The 18852-nt window shown below is 28.4% G+C and overlaps 1 protein-coding gene across 1 annotated transcript; it reads left to right on the top strand.

Moving 5' to 3' along the window:
• The first annotated feature begins 4531 nt into the window (after positions 1–4531).
• LOC135962051 (uncharacterized protein DDB_G0272718) lies at positions 4532–13682 on the top strand. The gene is made up of 3 exons (XM_065513785.1): positions 4532–4619; positions 7689–7753; positions 13010–13682. Exons 1-3 carry the CDS (start codon positions 4599–4601, stop codon positions 13299–13301), a joined length of 378 nt encoding a protein of 125 aa, XP_065369857.1. The 5' UTR covers positions 4532–4598; the 3' UTR covers positions 13302–13682.
• The last annotated feature ends 5170 nt before the right edge of the window (positions 13683–18852 follow it).

The following is an 18852-nucleotide window of genomic DNA, read 5'->3' as shown; positions in this document are numbered from 1 at the left end:
TTATTCATTTTGTTTACATAAATATGTATATAAGGCAGCTCAGTTGACATTTGTAAATGAACTGTGATCATGAAAACAAAACTACACTTAGTTAGACTGAAACAAAAACATATAGGCATTTGCTAGAGATTCAGTTGAACTTTGTGCTATTTAATTTAGTTGTTGTATGGAAATCACATCTATTAGACACTGTAAGTTTAGGAGTTATTACAATATGTCTTCACTTATTTTGATTTAGTTGTTTTTTTGTTTTGTTTAATATCAATGTGTCCAAAAGTCAAATGTATAACAACTATTCATAAAAATATTTTTGTTAATTGTTGGTCGTTGGTATTATAAGTGTGTTGGATGACTGAATGAATGGTTGGATGGTTGGCTGACTACTGCCGGCAACTTGCCGTCTGATGTATTGAGTAACCTCTATTGCTATTGCCATTGTGTTTATTAATTTATTATTATTTTAGTTACAAATTCAAATACAATCTGGATATTTCTTGAACAAAATATAAAACAAATTGGAACTTTGGAATATTTTGGGATATGCTAAATTTGTATTGAGAGCGTCTAAGCGATTAACTAAATTTAAACAAAATTATAAAATTTTGTAAGTAGTTTAGAATTGGCATTAAATAATAAACCCAGTTGAACTTAATTATAATTAATAACATTGCGCATTGTTTTAGTGTACAACCAGAAAGTCTTACTGGACATGCAAATATACCCATTGGAATATTCATAGAGCTTATTGTGTAATTTACAAAAAAAAGCTGTTATTGGAAGAATATTTATTTCATTGCATTATGTTTACATTCTATTATGAGCTTAATTCACTAAAATCTTAATTCGGATTAAAAAAATGTCAGCCATTCATTACATAAGTCCATTCCCAATATCTAATTTTGTAGGTTCATTCAAAGACTTTTATTTAAATACAATTCACTCATCTTTGAATTAATTCATAACAGAATTCATTAAACTTTTGAATGATTAAATTTTTATTAATTCTAAGACAAATTGTATTAAAATATTTATTCTTCATTCAGTTTTAGCTTTTAATGATTTACAAAATGAATTGAACTACATTGACTTTCATAAAAGTTATGAATTGAAGAAAAATGTAATCACTGATTACATTTTAAAAGCTATTTTGTAATGGATTTGAATTCAAGAAAATGTTAATTATTCAATAATGAATTAATTCTATAAAGAATGAATTCTCAAAGGAATGAATTCAATACATTTGAGGTATAAAGGAATTGAGCATATGCATTAATTCATTAACCGAATGATTAAGAGATAACATTTATTTTGATTTCGAAAAAGGAATTAAATATAAATTCTTTCGAACCTTTGATTCAATTGCATATATTTTGTATTCCAATTTTCGGTTGGTATGTGAAATTTCATATCAATTGGAACAGTTAAAAATGCGGGTTGTTTTCAAATTTTTAGTTTTTATTTTGAAACATTTGTACAATATTAAGACCACTTCCCATCTTTCAGGCAACATATGGATTCCGAGCCAAAAGAACTGCTCATCTTTTGAGGCCAAGAATGAATCAAGCCAATATCGGATACTCTGTTCCAAAGTGAAGCGTATCCCAGAGAGAGCGTTCTGCATCGATGGAAACAAATAGTAGTCTGGACCATAATGCGGGTGAAGCAAAACTGCCCAACCACTTCAATCTAAATACGTTTTAACAGATATTGCAATATGTGGCCGGTCATTGTCATGATGGATTATTACGGTTTCATGTCTGGCCGCATATTCTGGGTGTTTTTCGGCTAATGCTCGCTTCAAACGAATCAGTTCTATTCCGTAAAGGTTACCTGTGATGGTCTATCATAATGAATATGACCCTTTTGCTTCCACCAAATACAGAGAATTACCTTAGCTCCATGGATATTTGGCTTTGGTGTAGATTCGGCTGGTTGGCAGAACTTTATCGTAACGTATCCATTTTTCATCGCAAGTAATGATTCGGTGCACAAATGATTTTCTTTTGTAGCGTTCAAGCATCATTTCGGACATGCAAAATCGTCTTTCAAGGTCTCTCTCGTATGGTACTCATTTTCCCTGCTTTTTGGATGTTTCCTGCTGCTAGCAAACATTTTGAATTAGCTGCATTAGTAGTTCCCAATGATTTTCCAAGCTCTGGTTGAGTTTGACAACAATCTTCATGGAGTAATGCCTCCAATTCTTGGTCTTCAAACTTTTTTTTGGCTGTTCTGGTTGATCTTTGTTTTCCGTGACAAAATCACCACTTCTGAACCGAACAAAACATATCTAGCACGTTGAAACCGATGGAACACATTCACCATAAGCTTCGTTGAGCAATCGGTGTGCTTCAGCTACACTATTTTTCGAATTAAAGAAATAAAGCAAAACTTCCCGCATGTGACGCTTTGTTAACACAAAATTCGACATTTTCATAGCAAAAAAACTTTGTTATTTACACTATATCAGATATGTACCCTTCAAAATGAACAAAAACCGCTATCAAAAGATACGCCATATATTGCAAATCCCTCATTTTTATGTCATACGCCCAATATAATATCCTTTCTTTATGATATACTCATTTATTTAAAGTCCCTACTATTTCTATAAGACTAGGTTTATAAAAATCAGACAACTACAATTATTTACAAAGATATGCTTAAAAAAATTTTAAGTTTTTTTATTATTCTTCGAAATATAAGATTTTTATACTAAATCTTTATTTCCTCGAGATTCCCTCATGTTTCCATTCTACATTTTTATATGTTGTTAAACATTCAATGTCTTATAATTAATTCTTTGCGGTTTAGTGGTCACTTTACTAACCACCTTTTCTATATTCTTTAAAACATAGTTTATTGGCATTTTGCATTGCATTGAAATTTTTTAAAATCAACTTTGCCATCAGAGGGCTCTGATTTGATTAATATATTAATTTGAAAATGTTGTAAACCGCAGTTTTTCTAAGAGACTTTCACGCATTCAATAAAAAAATGCACATTGTATTTATTGCTCTTTGAATTCAGTGTTGTTTTCTATTTCGTTTGTTTGATCAGAAAATTTATTCAAAATGATTAGATTTCAAAAAAATGTATACGCCACGATATAATATTTATTTTTAATGCCAACTACCAAGGTGGTTAGTAAACTAACCATCCCATTCCACAAAAAAAAAATTGGAATGGAGTGGTTTTTTTATGTTTGAATTATTTTTTCTTATTTTTTATAATAAACTAACCTTGATTAAAGTAAAAATGCAAATGTTTTGATTTTAAACTTATAAACATAAAACCGTGGCTGAAAGAGTTAAGACAAAGGATAATTTTTTGGTTCAATCAATCCTGTGTTTAAAATACATTAAGCATTACTATGAAAATAATTTTGTAGAAATTTAATTAGCGGTTAACTAGTTTTATACAATTGAAGTTGGGTAAAGATCGATGCATTGCCCTACATTTTTGTTTCTTACCAATATTTTTAATCAATGAAAATAAATAAATAATATTTTTTTTACTAGTTCAACAGCTCTACATTATGAATACCGCTAATGTTATAATTTATTTTCGTTTCGACCCCATTGTGCGCCATGGCAGCTGTCAAAAATTAGCAAATATTTAATTGACTCATATCCAAAAAGATTTTCATAATATTGTACATACACACATAATTTCAATTAAGTAGTTCAATAAAACATTCAAAAAATAATTTTTGAGTTAATTATTTTCCGCATACATACTTTTAATTGTGGCCAGTAGTTGGTCGCTTTATTTGTAACTCAATTTTAGTAAAAGACAACAAATGAACTCTGATTAGTTTTGCTAATAAAAAAAACAACACGCAATTGCAGGCCAGTTTTTACTATTGGCAACATATATTTCTTTTGATTATTTCTTTGGTCTGTTTTAATTTTGGTTTTTCAAATTGTAACGTCTCTTCTGTAATATAAGAAAGAGTATGTGTAATGCCTGGATTTAGGTGAATATATCTACATATGTCGTTTTAACTATCTTCTTCTGCTTTTGGTTATTTCTGACTGCATTTTTGTGCAAGTGTTAGTTAACAAATATTAAGCACTTATACAGTTAAAAACAAAAATAAAACAACCCCCTTGATGTTATATGTTGTTGGCTGCCGGGATTTCTGTTAACATTTCTCTTAACATTTGTTTTTGTCTGTTGGTTTTGCTAGTTAGTATGATTGTTGTTGGTAAATTTTCTTGACTCTTTTAATTTGTTTTTGTATGTTTTTTTTGTACATTTTGCTGGTTGTTGTTTTGATGTTAATAAGCAGCATTGACGAAGCTTCTGTAGCTGCTTTATGCTCTATACACTCACTTTGTGGCCTCAGTTTATTCATTTTATTTTTTGATATTTTTGTGTATTTTCCAGCGGTGGTCTTCATATATAAAAACGATCTGCAAGCCATGTTAAGTTATCAGTTTTAATTTTGGCATTGTGTATTCAAAACTTAAATTTAACAAACCACAAAACAGTTTTTAAACTCCTTAAAAATTCCTTTTTCATAAAATAATTTGTTAAATTTTTTAAGAAATCTTCCAACAAAAAAAACCATACCAAAAACCACCAGCTATTTAAATATGACCGCCTTAAAAGTATTTGTAAGTGTTAAAATGAAAATGAAAGTGTTAAAAGAATCAACAAATATAAAGAAAGAACTAATAAATAAATAATACATTTTAATGGTTTATAGTGACATTTTTGTATTAAAACATAAACAACAAACAAATCAAGTTTGGAATATAAAATGCTTAACAATAAATGTACCCACATATTTCAAATATTTTATTTATATTGCTCTAAGAACGTGTTCAATAAGATCGTGGGAAAGTTTTCAAGTGTTTTAAGCTTGCCATACCAAGAGGATTAAATCATGTTTGCAGAACAACTACACACCAGCTTGTGTATAAAAAGTGAAAATTACATAAATGTTTTAAATTAAATTCTAGTTCTAATTAAAATGTCTAACGTGTGTGTTTTACTTAGTTCATTAAAATGCCGGTTCCACTCTCTACAGCTAAAATAATAAATGTGTATTTTATAATTGAATGGTTTAGAATTGAAAATGAGTTGGAATAACTGTTTAGTAAGAATAATTCTAAAGAAATTATTAAAAAAAATTGCATTATTTTGCTACCAGAACAATTTAAAACAAAAGACTTCAGCTACAAACAGTTTTTTGATTCTTTTGTTTTGATTTGTAATTCTTAAAACGAAAGATTTAAGCTACAAACATTTTATTCATTCATAATCCATTGAACAAATGAAAGAATTAAGAAGCAAACTTGTTCTGTCTGTTCTCACTTTCTCTTCTCTCATAAAATCAAAAGACTTATGATAAGAACTTTTATTTGCAAAGGGGTATTTTTTTAAGAACGATAGAACTTGAAATTTTAAAAATTAACAGAAAAAAGTAAATTTTAATAAAAAAATTTGTTTATTATTTAAAAGATCAATACGTGACATTAACATTTAAAAATGATTTCGGGGATATGGCCATCGCGGCTGTTCTTAATGAAGAGCATTCGTCCAACTTTGTGCCACTTTTTTAAGCATTGCTGGCCAAATATCACGAATAACACAAACAATGTTGACCTCCAAGGCGTCAATTGTTGCGGGTTTATCAACATAACCCAATATATATAATAAAAGAAAATTGTACTGTTTGTTTTGTGTTTAGCTAGAGGTAAAATTTTGAAAAACGACATGGTTCCAAAAATGTTTTGCATGTATTATTGGACAATTTATGACATAAAACCGTGAAATCCCATTAGATATACCTTCTTTTATGGATTGTGAGTAATATTTTACAAAAAATTTAAAATAAATTAAATTTTTTTCAAATCTTTTCTGGAATATTTTATAAAAAAAAGTAGAACAATGTTTAAAAAATTTTACTTCCCATGAAATTGATTTTTTCCACAAATTTCTAATTTGCTAACCCATAAGAATGCACCTAAAAGTCGTAGAACTCTTTTCAAACACTCATTTCATAGGTTGATCTATCATTTTGATTATCTCATTCAAATGGCGCCACTGTGCGACGTATGAACCACATCTCGCCCTGGTCAATATCTGCCATATTTTCAAACATAAAAAATCAGGTCCGATAATGCCCCATCAGCGTGTAAATCGCACCAAACAGTGCATTTTTCCGGATTAAATGGGGTCACAACAGATCCTAGTTGTGAATTAAATTCACTCCATATGTGTTTTTGTTTATTAACAAACCCGTTAAACCAAAAATTAACCTTTGAGAAAAAACAGTTGTCTATAAGTTGAGCGAATCGATAACTGATTTTCAAAGTAAATTTGGATAATTTGGTAGCGTTGTTTAAGGGTCAATCTATTCATAATGATTTAACAGAGTATACTGATCATAAATGTTAAAAAGTGAGCAAATTATGATAGTTCTTTTGACAGTTAACCCTTTCTTATGTTCTATCCGGCTTAAAAAAGACATCCTTTACAACTTCTTAATAAATTATTCGATCTGCTTGAAACTTGAAATATTTTATAAACGAAGAGGAAATGCTAACAATTTATTGTATACAATGAAAGGGATCAATATGGTCGTACAAACTAAATTTGAAAAAAATTTTAATTAAGATTTAAAAATGCGGGATTTTTTAAAATTTTTAGCATTTATTTTGAACCATTGTACAATATAAATTCATTCAAAGTATTGACCATTGTTAGATATGACATTTTCCCATCTTACTGGCAACATATGGATTCCGAGCCAAAAGAACTGATCAGCATTTGAGGCCAAGAACAAATCAAGCCAATATCGGATACTCTGTTCCAAAGTGAAGCGTATCTAATATAGAGCGTTCTGCTTCGATCGAAATAAATATTAGTCGGACGGGAACGGTCTGGACTATAGGATAATGCAAAACTTCCTTACCACTTCTTTCTAAATAGTTTTTAACAGGTATTATTGCAACATGTGGCCTATCGGTTTCATGCATGGTCGCATATTCTGGACTTTTTCAGCCAATTCTCGCTTCAAACGAATCAGTTCAGTTCAATACAGGTTTCCTGTGATGGTCTGCCCAGATTTCAGTAGCTCATAATAGATAGGACCAAGTACAGAGTAATTGGCTTTGGTATCGATTCAACTGGTTGTCCGGGCTTCACATACGGATTCATAATTGATCCATTTGTCATCTCAAGTAATGATTCGTTGCAAAAATGATTTACTTTTATAGCATTCAAGATTAATTTGATATGATTAATGAATTTTAAGATAATTAAATTTGGTAAACAATTTTGTAAAGAAGATATAATGTCGATTTTATATTTTCCTCATCTGGACAAATTTGTTTCAGAATAAAAAACTGTCAAAAAAATCAACAAAATTCTAATATATTGGAAACTCTACTGTCATAGATCCAACTTAGTTGTCAAAAAACTAAGTGGTGAGAGTGTATTAGTAAAAAAACTATGTGGAAACAAAACTCGTATGTGTGATTATTTTGAATATTTCTCCGCTCTATGTGTATTTCTCTATGATCTAATACTCCTTCAAGCATGTATGACAAAATCCACTAATTTATCTATTAGTTTATTAATACTGTCTCTATAGTCTGTAAATTCCTTTATTAATTCTTAATAATTTCCTTAAATACTATTTTTTATTAATTACTTTTTCTCTATTTTCATTCTAGGTCCTCTTGGCCGCTGTGCTAGCTTTGGCTTATGCCGCACCTTCACCCGGCTTCTTTGGCAAACAGTAAGTTTAAGTTATTTGCATACATAATTATGGTTATTTGGCTCATTTATAACTATTTGTGCACTTCAAAAAAACATTACATTTTTAAGTTTCCGTCTAAACATTTTTTTAATTTTATTTTAAATAAACTCACACAATTAACTAAAATACCGGCAAATAGTTTGTTTATGAACAGTAGCAACAAAATAAAACCACAATGGTTATTAAACAATTGTTATAAAAAAAACAATCATAACAAAAGCAACAACTACAACACAAATATATATCTTATAATATTTATTACAGCACAACAAATTGTTGCAAATATGTATAACAAAAACAAAAAAAAAATATAAAGAAAACTTTTACTTGACTACATCCTTAAAATAATTTCCTTTCTCTATTTTTTGTCTTGCTTTTGTTGATATTGTTTCATTTTCTTGGGGTTTTTTAATAAAAAATAAAATTGTTATTGTTGCATTAAGCACTATGGGTTTAGTTAAATAAATGGATATGGATATAACTTACTTAAAATATTGCCGGTTTAATTGTGATTATTGCCATCAAAGATTTTAATTGTTTTAATTAATTTATTTGTTGATATTATGATTACTTTGAATTAGAGGAAATCATTAAGAATAGCTTTAAATTTTACTTCAAAAGTTTTGTTGTTAAAACTTTACAAATGTGCTTCACATTATGAAAGAAATTTCATACGTATGGTTCTAAATTATGTAAAAAAAATATGTGAAAGTAATGTTTTAATTACCATGGAATGGTAACTGTAACAAATATTTTACTAACGAAATATTAATATATTGCTATCTATATATTTTTAAATTTGCCTTTGATATACATATTTATTAGAGACCCTATAAAGTTTTTATACATATTCAGCATCCTTTTACTTAAAACTTAATGGGTTATAATCAACTTTCCAAAGCTCTTCTAGTAACTTCTCACTAGTACTTTGCTATTGAAAAAAATGTGCTCCATAAATGGCTGACATATCAGAAAAGGATCACAATTGCCAAGACTAGTTTAGTAAAATTCAATAAAATCATTAAATGACAAACGGACCTACAAATATTTTCTGCCTTGGGAAAATAAGCAGAAATAATTTCTATATAAGAAACTGACAAAAAAGCGAACTTGTTTGCAAATGCACTTTTATCAAAAAATTTCTTAAATTTGTCACAAAGGATTTTTCAAAAAAAAAAATAAGAAATCCCAAATAAAGCTTTTTAGAAAAAGAATTTTTTCCAAAAAAAAGTTTTATTTTTAAATTTTTTTTACAATGAAAGCCTTTTAAGACAGTTTTTGTGGTCAAAATTGTTTCCCAAACAAATTTACAATAAATAGCTTCTTTATAATGTTTCCACAAAAAAAAAATTTAAAAAAATGTTTATTTTTTCAACAGAAAATGGTCCTTCATGATGTTTTTCGATTTTTCTTTTCTTTAAAAAAATCTTTCGTCTACAAGAAAACGATTTCCGAAAAAACCACTTGATTTAAAAAAGCTCTTTTAAAAGAAGTCTTTTTGGATCTGTATAATGTTTTTTTTTCTCAAAAAATATTTTTTACAACAGAAAATATTTTTTTACAGTAAATGCTTTAAAAAAAACAAAGAGTTTTTAATGCTAATTTTACAAATCAGACCTTTTATAATTTTTTCTCCAAAAAGAGTTTTTACTTTTTCTATAATGATAACATCTACGTTTCACATTTGAGAACAATAAAGTCCCGTTCCAAAATGAACTTTAAAAATTATTTAAAAAAGCATTCGTTTACAAGCTTTATAAAAAATACAAAAAGCTTTTAATGCTAATTTTACAAACCAATCTTTTTAAAATTGTCTCACTACACGAATTAAAACAAAATGATTACATCTACTTATGTAAGCCTTTTGTTCGCATTTGAGAACAATAAAGTTCTGTTCCTAAATGAACTTTTTTCATCTATAAAGTATTAAAAAAAGCATATTTCGAGTATTCGTAATAATAGCTTTATTGCAAAAGCTATTATTTAAATTTATTTAAAAAAGCTATTTTAAAAAAACTTCTTTTAATTTTTTATTTAATTTTTTAATATAAAGAATGATTACAGCTACTTTTTATAAGTATCTTTGGTGATAAACACATAATTATGAAAAATGAAAAAAAGCTTTTGCTCATATTTGAGAACAATAAAGTTCAGTTTTCAAATGAAATTTTTTCCCCAAAAAAAAATATTTAAAAAAAGCTTTTTTCCATTTTTTCATAATTATGTGTTTATCACCAAAGATACTTATACAAAGAAGCTTTCATTTACATCAAGACAAATTGTACTACTTCGGAAATGAATGAACAAAATATTATTTATTAAATAAACTATTATAAACATAGATTACATATACAAAACAGCTTTTGTTAAAATTTTTATACAACAAATGTCCACATCTCAAATGATCTATTTTCTTCAAAAACGTATTTCAAAAAAAAGCTTTTCTACATTATTCATAATAATGGCTTTTTTTAAAAAAAATCTTAAAAAAGCTTTACTTTTTAAGAAAATTAATTCCACAAAAAAAACAATAAATGAACAAAAGTTTAATTTTTTATAAACAATGATTACAACTTCAAAAAAAGCTTTTGTACTCATTAACAAGAAAACTAACTGCACCAAAAACAATTGATTAGAAAAAGGTTTTCACAAATAAATTAACTATATACAAAAGAGCTTTTGTTAAAATTTTTAAACAATCAATTTCCACATCTCAAATAATCTATTTTCTTCAAAAATTTATTTAAAAAAAGCTTTTCTACATTATTCATAATAATGGCTTTTTTTAAAAAAAATTATTAAAAAAAGCTTTACTTTACAAGAAAATTAATTCCACAAAAAACCAATAAATGAACAAAAGTTTATTTTTTTATAAACAATGATTACAACTTAAAAAAAAGCTTTTGTTCTCATTAAAGAAGCTTTTTAATTTTTCATAAAATAAGCTTTGCTTTACAAGAAAATTAACTGCACCAAAAAAATCGATTAAAAAAAGCTTTTCACAAATAAATTAACCTAAATTTAATTTAATATATATAAAAACTATAACCAATGATTACATTTACAAAAAAGCTTTTGTTCATATTTAAATTCTCAAATTAACTTTTTCCGCCAAAAGATAATTAAAAAAGCTTTTTTCCAAAAAAGAAAAGAAACGGACCTACAATATCTGCCTTGGGAAAATAAGCAGAAATAATTTCTATATAAGAAATTTACAAAAAAGCGAACTTGTTTGCATATGCATTTTTATCAACAAATTTCTTAAATTTATCACATTACACAAAAAAGAGTTAACAAAGGATTTTTCTTTTGTTCATATTTAAATTCTCAAATTAACTTTTTCCGCCAAAAGATAATTAAAAAAGCTTTTTTGCACAAATACTTATACAAAAAAAGTTATTCTTTACAAGATATTAGTTCCACAAAAAAGCTTTTTCACAAATAAATGAACAAAAATTTAATTTAATGTAATAAATGTAGTAAAACTATAAACAACTACTACATCTACAAAAAAAGCTTTTGCTTATATTGAATTCTCAAATTAACTTTTTCTGCCAAAAATTAATTAAAAAAGCTTTTATACATTTTTCATAATAATGACTTTATCACAACAAAAATACTTATACAGAAAAGCTTTGCTTTAGAAGAAAACTAATTTCTCAAAAAACAATTGATTATAAAAAGCTTTTGAATTCTCAAATTAACTTTTTCGCCAAAAGGTAATTTAAGAAACTTTTTCCCATTTTTCATAATAATGGCTTGATTACAAAAAAAAAAAATACTTATACAAAAAAGCTATCCTTTACAAAAAACACTTGATTAGAAAAAGCTTATTATAAAGGATATTCATTTTCTAAGGAGACTTTATTTATCTACAATATTATGTATTTATCATAATTAGAAAAAACAGGCTGGCCTGCAATATCAAAATCTACAATACAAATCATTTTCACATTTCTGAGTGCTTTGTGTCATTGTGTCTGGCATTAAACTTATTATGATTGTAATTGTTGTTGTCATACGGTTCATTTATGCAATTTTATTGAAATTCCGCAATAAATTATGTTGTAATTCAAAGAAAATTTTTACAAAATAAACTATCTGCTAGAGTTAATTTAACATTTAAGACGAATAATCGTTACCCTACATCACAATAAATTAGAAAATTGGTTTTTCCACAAAGACAGTTTTATTATATTTCTTACATTTTTAGTCAGATTTTTGTCTTTTTTAAAAGCGATCTAGTCTTAACTTTTAAAATGTTTATTTATTTTAAAAGTTGAGAGTGGCAAACAAAAGTTTTAATTTTTTTGTAATATCTAAGTAAATCCATTTTCAACATGCTATCGGTTTTAACTATTTTTGGAAACGTTAAAAAATCTTACAAAATATGACTTTAATAACACTTTACAAAAGAGATATTTCATTACTCAGTGTTTCTCACACAAAAAATATTTTCTCTATGATAAAATTTTATAATTTCAAGATCATATTTCCCTTAACCTTTCTTCTCCCAATATAACATTTTTGTATTACACACAAAAATGAATGACAACCTCTCGTAACCTTTAACACTTGAGTAGAGTTTCTAAATATTCCATAAATGACTTAACAACTTGTCAACATTAATTAGAAGACGTTAAGAAATACGTTTGTTTGTTTATATTTTTGAATGAAATGTTATTGTTCATTTAGCTGGTTGGTTGATTGGTTGGTTGGTTGGATAGATGAATGGCTGGCTGGTTTAATTGACTGGTGGTTGGCACAAGTTGTAATATGACATCTCAAAGTGGTCACATTTCGAACAGCTAACTGCCGCAATTGATGTGAATGCAAGTTGTAGGCATATCATACAAATACATAGATAATTACACGCATTACTTAATTATAATAATTGGCCTCCAGTTATACAAATAATCAAAGCATACGAAACAAATTTACTTAAAGTTCATACCATGTTATTAATGAGTCTAAACTAAACTTTAAATAAAAAAAAACTCTTACAATGTCATTTGAAAAAATTACGTATAAATAAATAAATTTTCACTTTCATTAATGCATATTAAATCAATATAATTAGCAAACACCAACCAACACATCATCTGGCAAACACCTTGAAATATAATTTTAACACAAACTCTAACACTATGCAATTCCAATCCAACAACTGTTGCCAACTGTTTGTTTTTCTTATATTTTTATTTATTTAAATTTAATTTTTTTTAATTTTCTTAGTGAACATCACACCATTCACGTGCCATACAATGTACACACCATTCATCATCATCATGTCAAGAAGGTACCCATTTACAAGGAAATCGTTAAGGAGGTGCCCGTTTACAAGGAAATCGTCAAAGAGGTTCCTGTTGTAAAGGAAGTTCATGTGCCCGTCTACAAAGAAGTGCATGTGCCCGTGTACAAAGAAGTCCATGTACCCGTACATGTCCATCATGAGGAACATCACGATCATCATGATCATCACGATTATGATTCGCACAAAGGATGGTCATCATCTGGTGGTTGGTAATAAGTAGTTAATTTCTTAAATATTTAGTTATTAGGTTAAATTGTTTTTATTTAGGCCTTTGTAGTTATAAAAATTTAAATCATAGTTAAGATTTAACTATGGTTTAAATTTTGTTAGGTAAACAGGTCTTACCCTCATAATCACGATGTCTGGTTATATGTTAATTTATAGTTATACAGTCACTATAACTTTAAGTTAACTTATAACCAGATATTGGGATAATGAGGTTTATTGTTAAGTTTTAAGTTGAATCTTGTGTACAATAAATAATGTCATTTTATTAAAAAAAAACTCATTGTAAATATAATATTTCCCATTTGTAACATTTTTTTGAAAACGAGTCAAAATAAAATTTTAAAAATATTATAAAAAAAACATAAATTTTTTTATTTAAAAATAAAACTGAACGAACAGTGATTACTTCTCATATAACGACTGGACAAAAATAGAAGGCGTCAATGTAGATCACACTGTTATAAATCGAAATTTTGAAGAAAAGTATTCAACAAATTTACAATAATTGCAGAATTCCATTCCGATCAAAAGTGGAATTAATTCCGTGTTTAGCTTCTTCAGAAAAAGTAAAACGAAAATTTTTTTCGAAATGAAACCACTTTCAGTTTTCAAAGTACCAAGAACATTATTTTTGTTTTGATATAAAAAATGCTGTCAAATTAATTTCAGAAATACAGGATTATTAATATTTTTGAATTAAAAAATTACACGGAATCTGAAGAACCTAAAACGAAATCGATCGGAATAAGAACTACGGAATTGAAACCATTCCGAACAATATGTGTGACATGCCTGTATATCTATGTATATACAAGGGCGGGTCAACAAATTCTTGACTTTTTTTATTTTTCAACATAGTCTCCTTTGAGCTCTACGTTTCTCGATTCCAAAAAATAAAATTTGTTGAGGTCATCAAAATAGGTATTTTTTTTTGGAGATGTCAAATCTCTTTCCGTTGAGCCATTTCTTCAGGTTTGGAAACAAGAAATAGTCACTCGTGGCTAAATCCGGAGAATAGAGCGAAAGAGGGAGCATTTCGTAACCTAATTTATGGATTTTTGGCATGGAAACTGCACATGTGTGCATCCAATTGTGAGCAAACGCGGTAGCAATCTTGCGGAAAGCTTTCTCATACCCAAGTCATCATTCAAAATTGAAACCACTGATTCATGTGAGATGCTTATGACTTCCACAATCTCTCGCACATCCAATCTCCGACACCATATCGTGAATTTTGTCAATTCTTTCGGGTGTAGGGACCGCAACTGGGCATCTAGAACATTCGACATCTTTCGTACTTGTACGATCAAAACGAAACTCAGTAGATCAGTTTTTTATACCCTTCACCATGAGTGGCAAGGATATATATAAGTTTGACATTCCGTCTGTATTTTCTACATTTATCATTTGCGACCCGACAATGTATCTATATTCTGTATCGTTATAGATAGCGAAGTCGATATAGCCATGTCCGTTTGTCCGTCTGTATGTTGAAATCAACTTTCCGTAGCACCCAAATAAATTTCAAACATGATTGATACATCAATATATCGGGAATTCCCGGCTCGGTTGCTATTTAAAATCGAGAAAATCGGTTCAAAAATGGCTGAGATATAAGGAAAAAACCGGGACAACCTCGATTTTTGGCCTATTTTTTATATATATCTGAATTTCTACGTCATTAATATAGACAATATGGATATCTAATGATTGATATTTCAAAGTCCATTGCAACTATAATAAGTTGGACCTACAATGAGCCGAAATAGAGAAAAATATTTTTTAACCTGAATTTTTTTTCACCAAAAAAAATTTTTTTTTTCTTTTTCACGAATAAATTTAAAAAAAAATAAAAAATACTATTTTGAAAAAAAAAAAAATTGCTCAAATCTCGCGGTAGTCTGTTATCAATGGCTGTCAAACACAAACTAAATGATGCAGCTTTTTCAAATTCTGACAGTTGTCAATTGACATATTCCTGTTGACAGCAGCAGTTAAGAGGCGGGGAATTCAATAAATAAAAAAATGGATTACATGCCTTTAAGACAATTATGAAAAATCCACCCACTTTTACACAAAATCGAAGTTAAAAATAAACAGAATCTACAGAGCATTACCCAAGGCGATTTTTTAAAAAAATGTGAGACCCAAGCTGGCTTGTAATTTCGCTAATTAAGTGTAAAGAGCTTTATTTACAACTTTGGTATCTTTGAAAAATTGAAATTTTCCCGCAAAATTTTTCGTAGAATATTTTAATACTTAAATGTCCTTTTTGAAAGGACTTTTTTTATTTTCTCGAAAAATGGGTCAAATTGACCCCTAACGAGAGGAGATAAAGGGTTATGATCTTCAACAAAAATAATACCTATAAAATTCCACAACACAAAAACACTTAGAACTAATAAAATTTTACACCATCTATCACCATTTCGTTTTAACAGATCTCAATCCCTAATATAAATAATTATAATTTTGCATACTTGTTGCATTAAAATAATTTACATTTAACCACAAAAATACTTATTGGAATTCCTATAACCCACACTTAAAACTAGATTTATTTCGAATACAAATTAAAATAAATTACTTAATATTTAGCTCGTATTTATTAATAATTTTAATACTTGTTCTAACCACCACCGAACTGTAATGCCACTCATTACAAAAAGTAACAACTACAACTCCACTCCCTTTTATGTTTGCCAACCATTATAAATCACACTTACAAATTTTCAATTTAAGATAAAAAATATCAAATAAACTAAAAAAATATAACATTTAGTGTTAGTTTTTTTTTTATTTTATTTTAGCAAATTGCCAAGAACTTAATTACTAACATAAATTTTCATAAAACTCATGGTTTCCGGCAATAAAAACTATAATATATCGCAACAAATAAAAAATCAATAAACTAGATCTACAAGATCATAATTGCAAATAAGTCAAAGCAAAAGCCAACTAAATATTTATAAGAAAATAACGTATAAAATGATTTTAGAAAAAAACAACACAAAAAATGCGTTTAGAAAAAAGCTGAAATAAAAAAATTATCTTAGAGTTATTGCTACTGGTATTATTGGCTCTAGGAATTCTTGTTGGCCGAAGAATGAAACGATGGACTTGACCTTCAAACAGAGAACAGCCATTGTGTAAGTGTAAGAGGTTTGCAGTCGCTAGCAAAACATTTGGAATGTTTTAATTTCAGGTTCTTTTTGCTGACAAAATCGTAAAACAACTTTCACTTTTCCACTGCTACACCATTGTAGAACTAGTGAGCAACTCATAGTTGTCCACTATCCGAACAGGGTGGTCAGTTTTACTAGGTTCCGCATTTTATTCATTTATTTGTTTGTTACTTCCAAACACTAGTGGGTGTGTATTATTAAGGAGAGTGGCCAGAGAAGTTCATAAATGTTTGTTGGAATGTTTATTCTAATTAATAAACAAACAAATCTAAAGAGATTAATTATACTTAAGAGTCAAGTTTCAATTTATGTTTTATTATTTAATAAGTTTTTGACATGTTTAAGGCCAAAGAAAAATGTTTTATTTTATTAATTTTTTATAAATCTAATGTCAGTTTTATTGTATAAAATAAACACTTTGTAATATTGTTTACAATTTTATTTTGTGTTCAAATTTAATTGTTTATATCATAGATTAGAAACTCTCCTTTCAAAGCCTAACTCAGTTGTCAAAAATCTAAGAGTATTAAGTAGTAAAAAAAAACTATGTGAAAATAAAAACAAAACTCGTACGTGTGATTATTTTGAGTAATTTTTTTTGTTTCAGTTTTTTTCTAGTTTCCGCTCTATGTGTGTTTCTCTATGGCTAATATTATTATATATTTTGACTTAAATTAAAAAAAAATTTAAGTCTTTTAATCAAAAAGTTGCCGCTTAAAACATAATGATTTATATATATTATTTAATAACTATATGGTTATTTATTGAAATTAAGATTAATCCAAATATATTGGTTTGAATTTTTTAACTAAATCCAAAGAATTTATTAAGAACACTAATACCCCATATACACCTAACTCGATATCTCGCTCATATTATATTTTGAGCAAATGCAATTATATATCGTTTTCACTTACACTATGATTGATCAGATATAGAAAAGGAGTATTCCAGTTTATTTTTTGAAGGCGTTTCCCAAATACCCCTCAGAAGTGGCGTTATGGGGTCTCAAAGTAGGGCACCTCAGACCGCATTATCATTAATTGTGATGAAAACCGGAGCCATTACGATAATCCGAAGCGTAAGAGATCGTATGTGAAGCCCAAAGCCAAATATCCATGGCGATAAGGTAATTTTCTGTATTTGGTGGAAGCAAAAGGGTCCTATCTCTTATGAGCCGCTGAAATTTGACCAGATCATCACAGGGAACATATACCGAACGCAACTGATTCGTTTGTAGCGAGCATTGGCCGAAAATCGCCGTAATATTCCATCATGACAACGCTAGGCGACATGTTGCAATACCTTTTTTAAAATTATTTAAAATGAAGGGGTTGGGAAGTTTTGACTCACCCGCTTTATAGTGCAGACCGTATCCCGTCCGACTACTATTTGTTTCGATAGATGCAGAACGCTGTCTCTGGGATAAGCTTAACTTTGGAACAGAGTACCCGATATTGGTTTGATTCGTTCTTCAATTTACAAATTCAAAATAAATTTTTTCGGACTCGTAAAAGAACGTTTTTCATATTATTTTCTTATTTACGAGGGTGCGTCCGTGCCTTTTTGAATGAAACATAGGTTTTTGGATAAAAAATTATTTTATTTTCAACATAGTCTCATTTGTGCATTATATAGTTTGTCTAACGTTTCTCCAATTTTGTTATCCCTTCCAAAAAATAAAATTTTGTCGAGGTCATCGAAAAATTTATTTTTTGTGAGATGATTTCATCGTTGAAGTCAAATCTCTTTCCGCCGAGACATTTCTTCATAGTCAATTGTGGCTATATTCGAAGAGGAAGAGGGAGCATTTAATATCCTAACTCATGGATTTTTGCCATGGAAACTGCCTTTTGTGCACCCGATTGTGAGCAAAAGCAGCAGCTATCTTGCGAAAAGCTTTATCAAACCAAGTGATCATTCGAAATTGATACCACTGAGCCATATGATATGCCTACGGCTTCAACAATCTCTAGCACTTTTAATTTCAGATCGGCCAACAACATATCGTGAATTTTTTCAATTGTTTCTCAATTCGGCGCCCAGAACGTTCGGCATCTTCCGTGCTTGTATGGCCACAACGAAACCACTTTCTTACCATTGAAATTCATGTTGCCTTTATTTGATTTCTCCTCAAGCCACGAGGTAGCCTGCTATCAATGTCTGTCAAACACAAACTAGATGACGCAGCTTGTTCAAATTTTGACAGGGATCAATTGATATACATATGCCTGTTGACAAAAGCAGTATTGCCCTTATAGTTAAGAAAAAAGTCGCGGACTTATTGACCCATATTCGTATATTTTAAATTTTAATGAAATCGTTTATACATTGCACCCGATTTTATGAAT

Source organism: Calliphora vicina, chromosome 5 (assembly GCF_958450345.1).
Source record: "Calliphora vicina chromosome 5, idCalVici1.1, whole genome shotgun sequence".
Taxonomy (NCBI): Eukaryota; Metazoa; Arthropoda; class Insecta; order Diptera; family Calliphoridae; genus Calliphora; species Calliphora vicina.
This window is presented reverse-complemented; position numbering and strand designations above follow the sequence as displayed.

Excerpts from the sequence above, each read along its gene's own strand:
- LOC135962051 (XM_065513785.1), top strand. The coding sequence starts at position 4,599 with ATGACCGCCTTAAAAGTATTT. Across the intron at positions 4,620-7,688 it reads TGACCGCCTTAAAAGTATTT|GTCCTCTTGGCCGCTGTGCT; the intron begins GTAAGTGTTAAA and ends TTTTCATTCTAG. Across the intron at positions 7,754-13,009 it reads CCCGGCTTCTTTGGCAAACA|TGAACATCACACCATTCACG; the intron begins GTAAGTTTAAGT and ends TAATTTTCTTAG.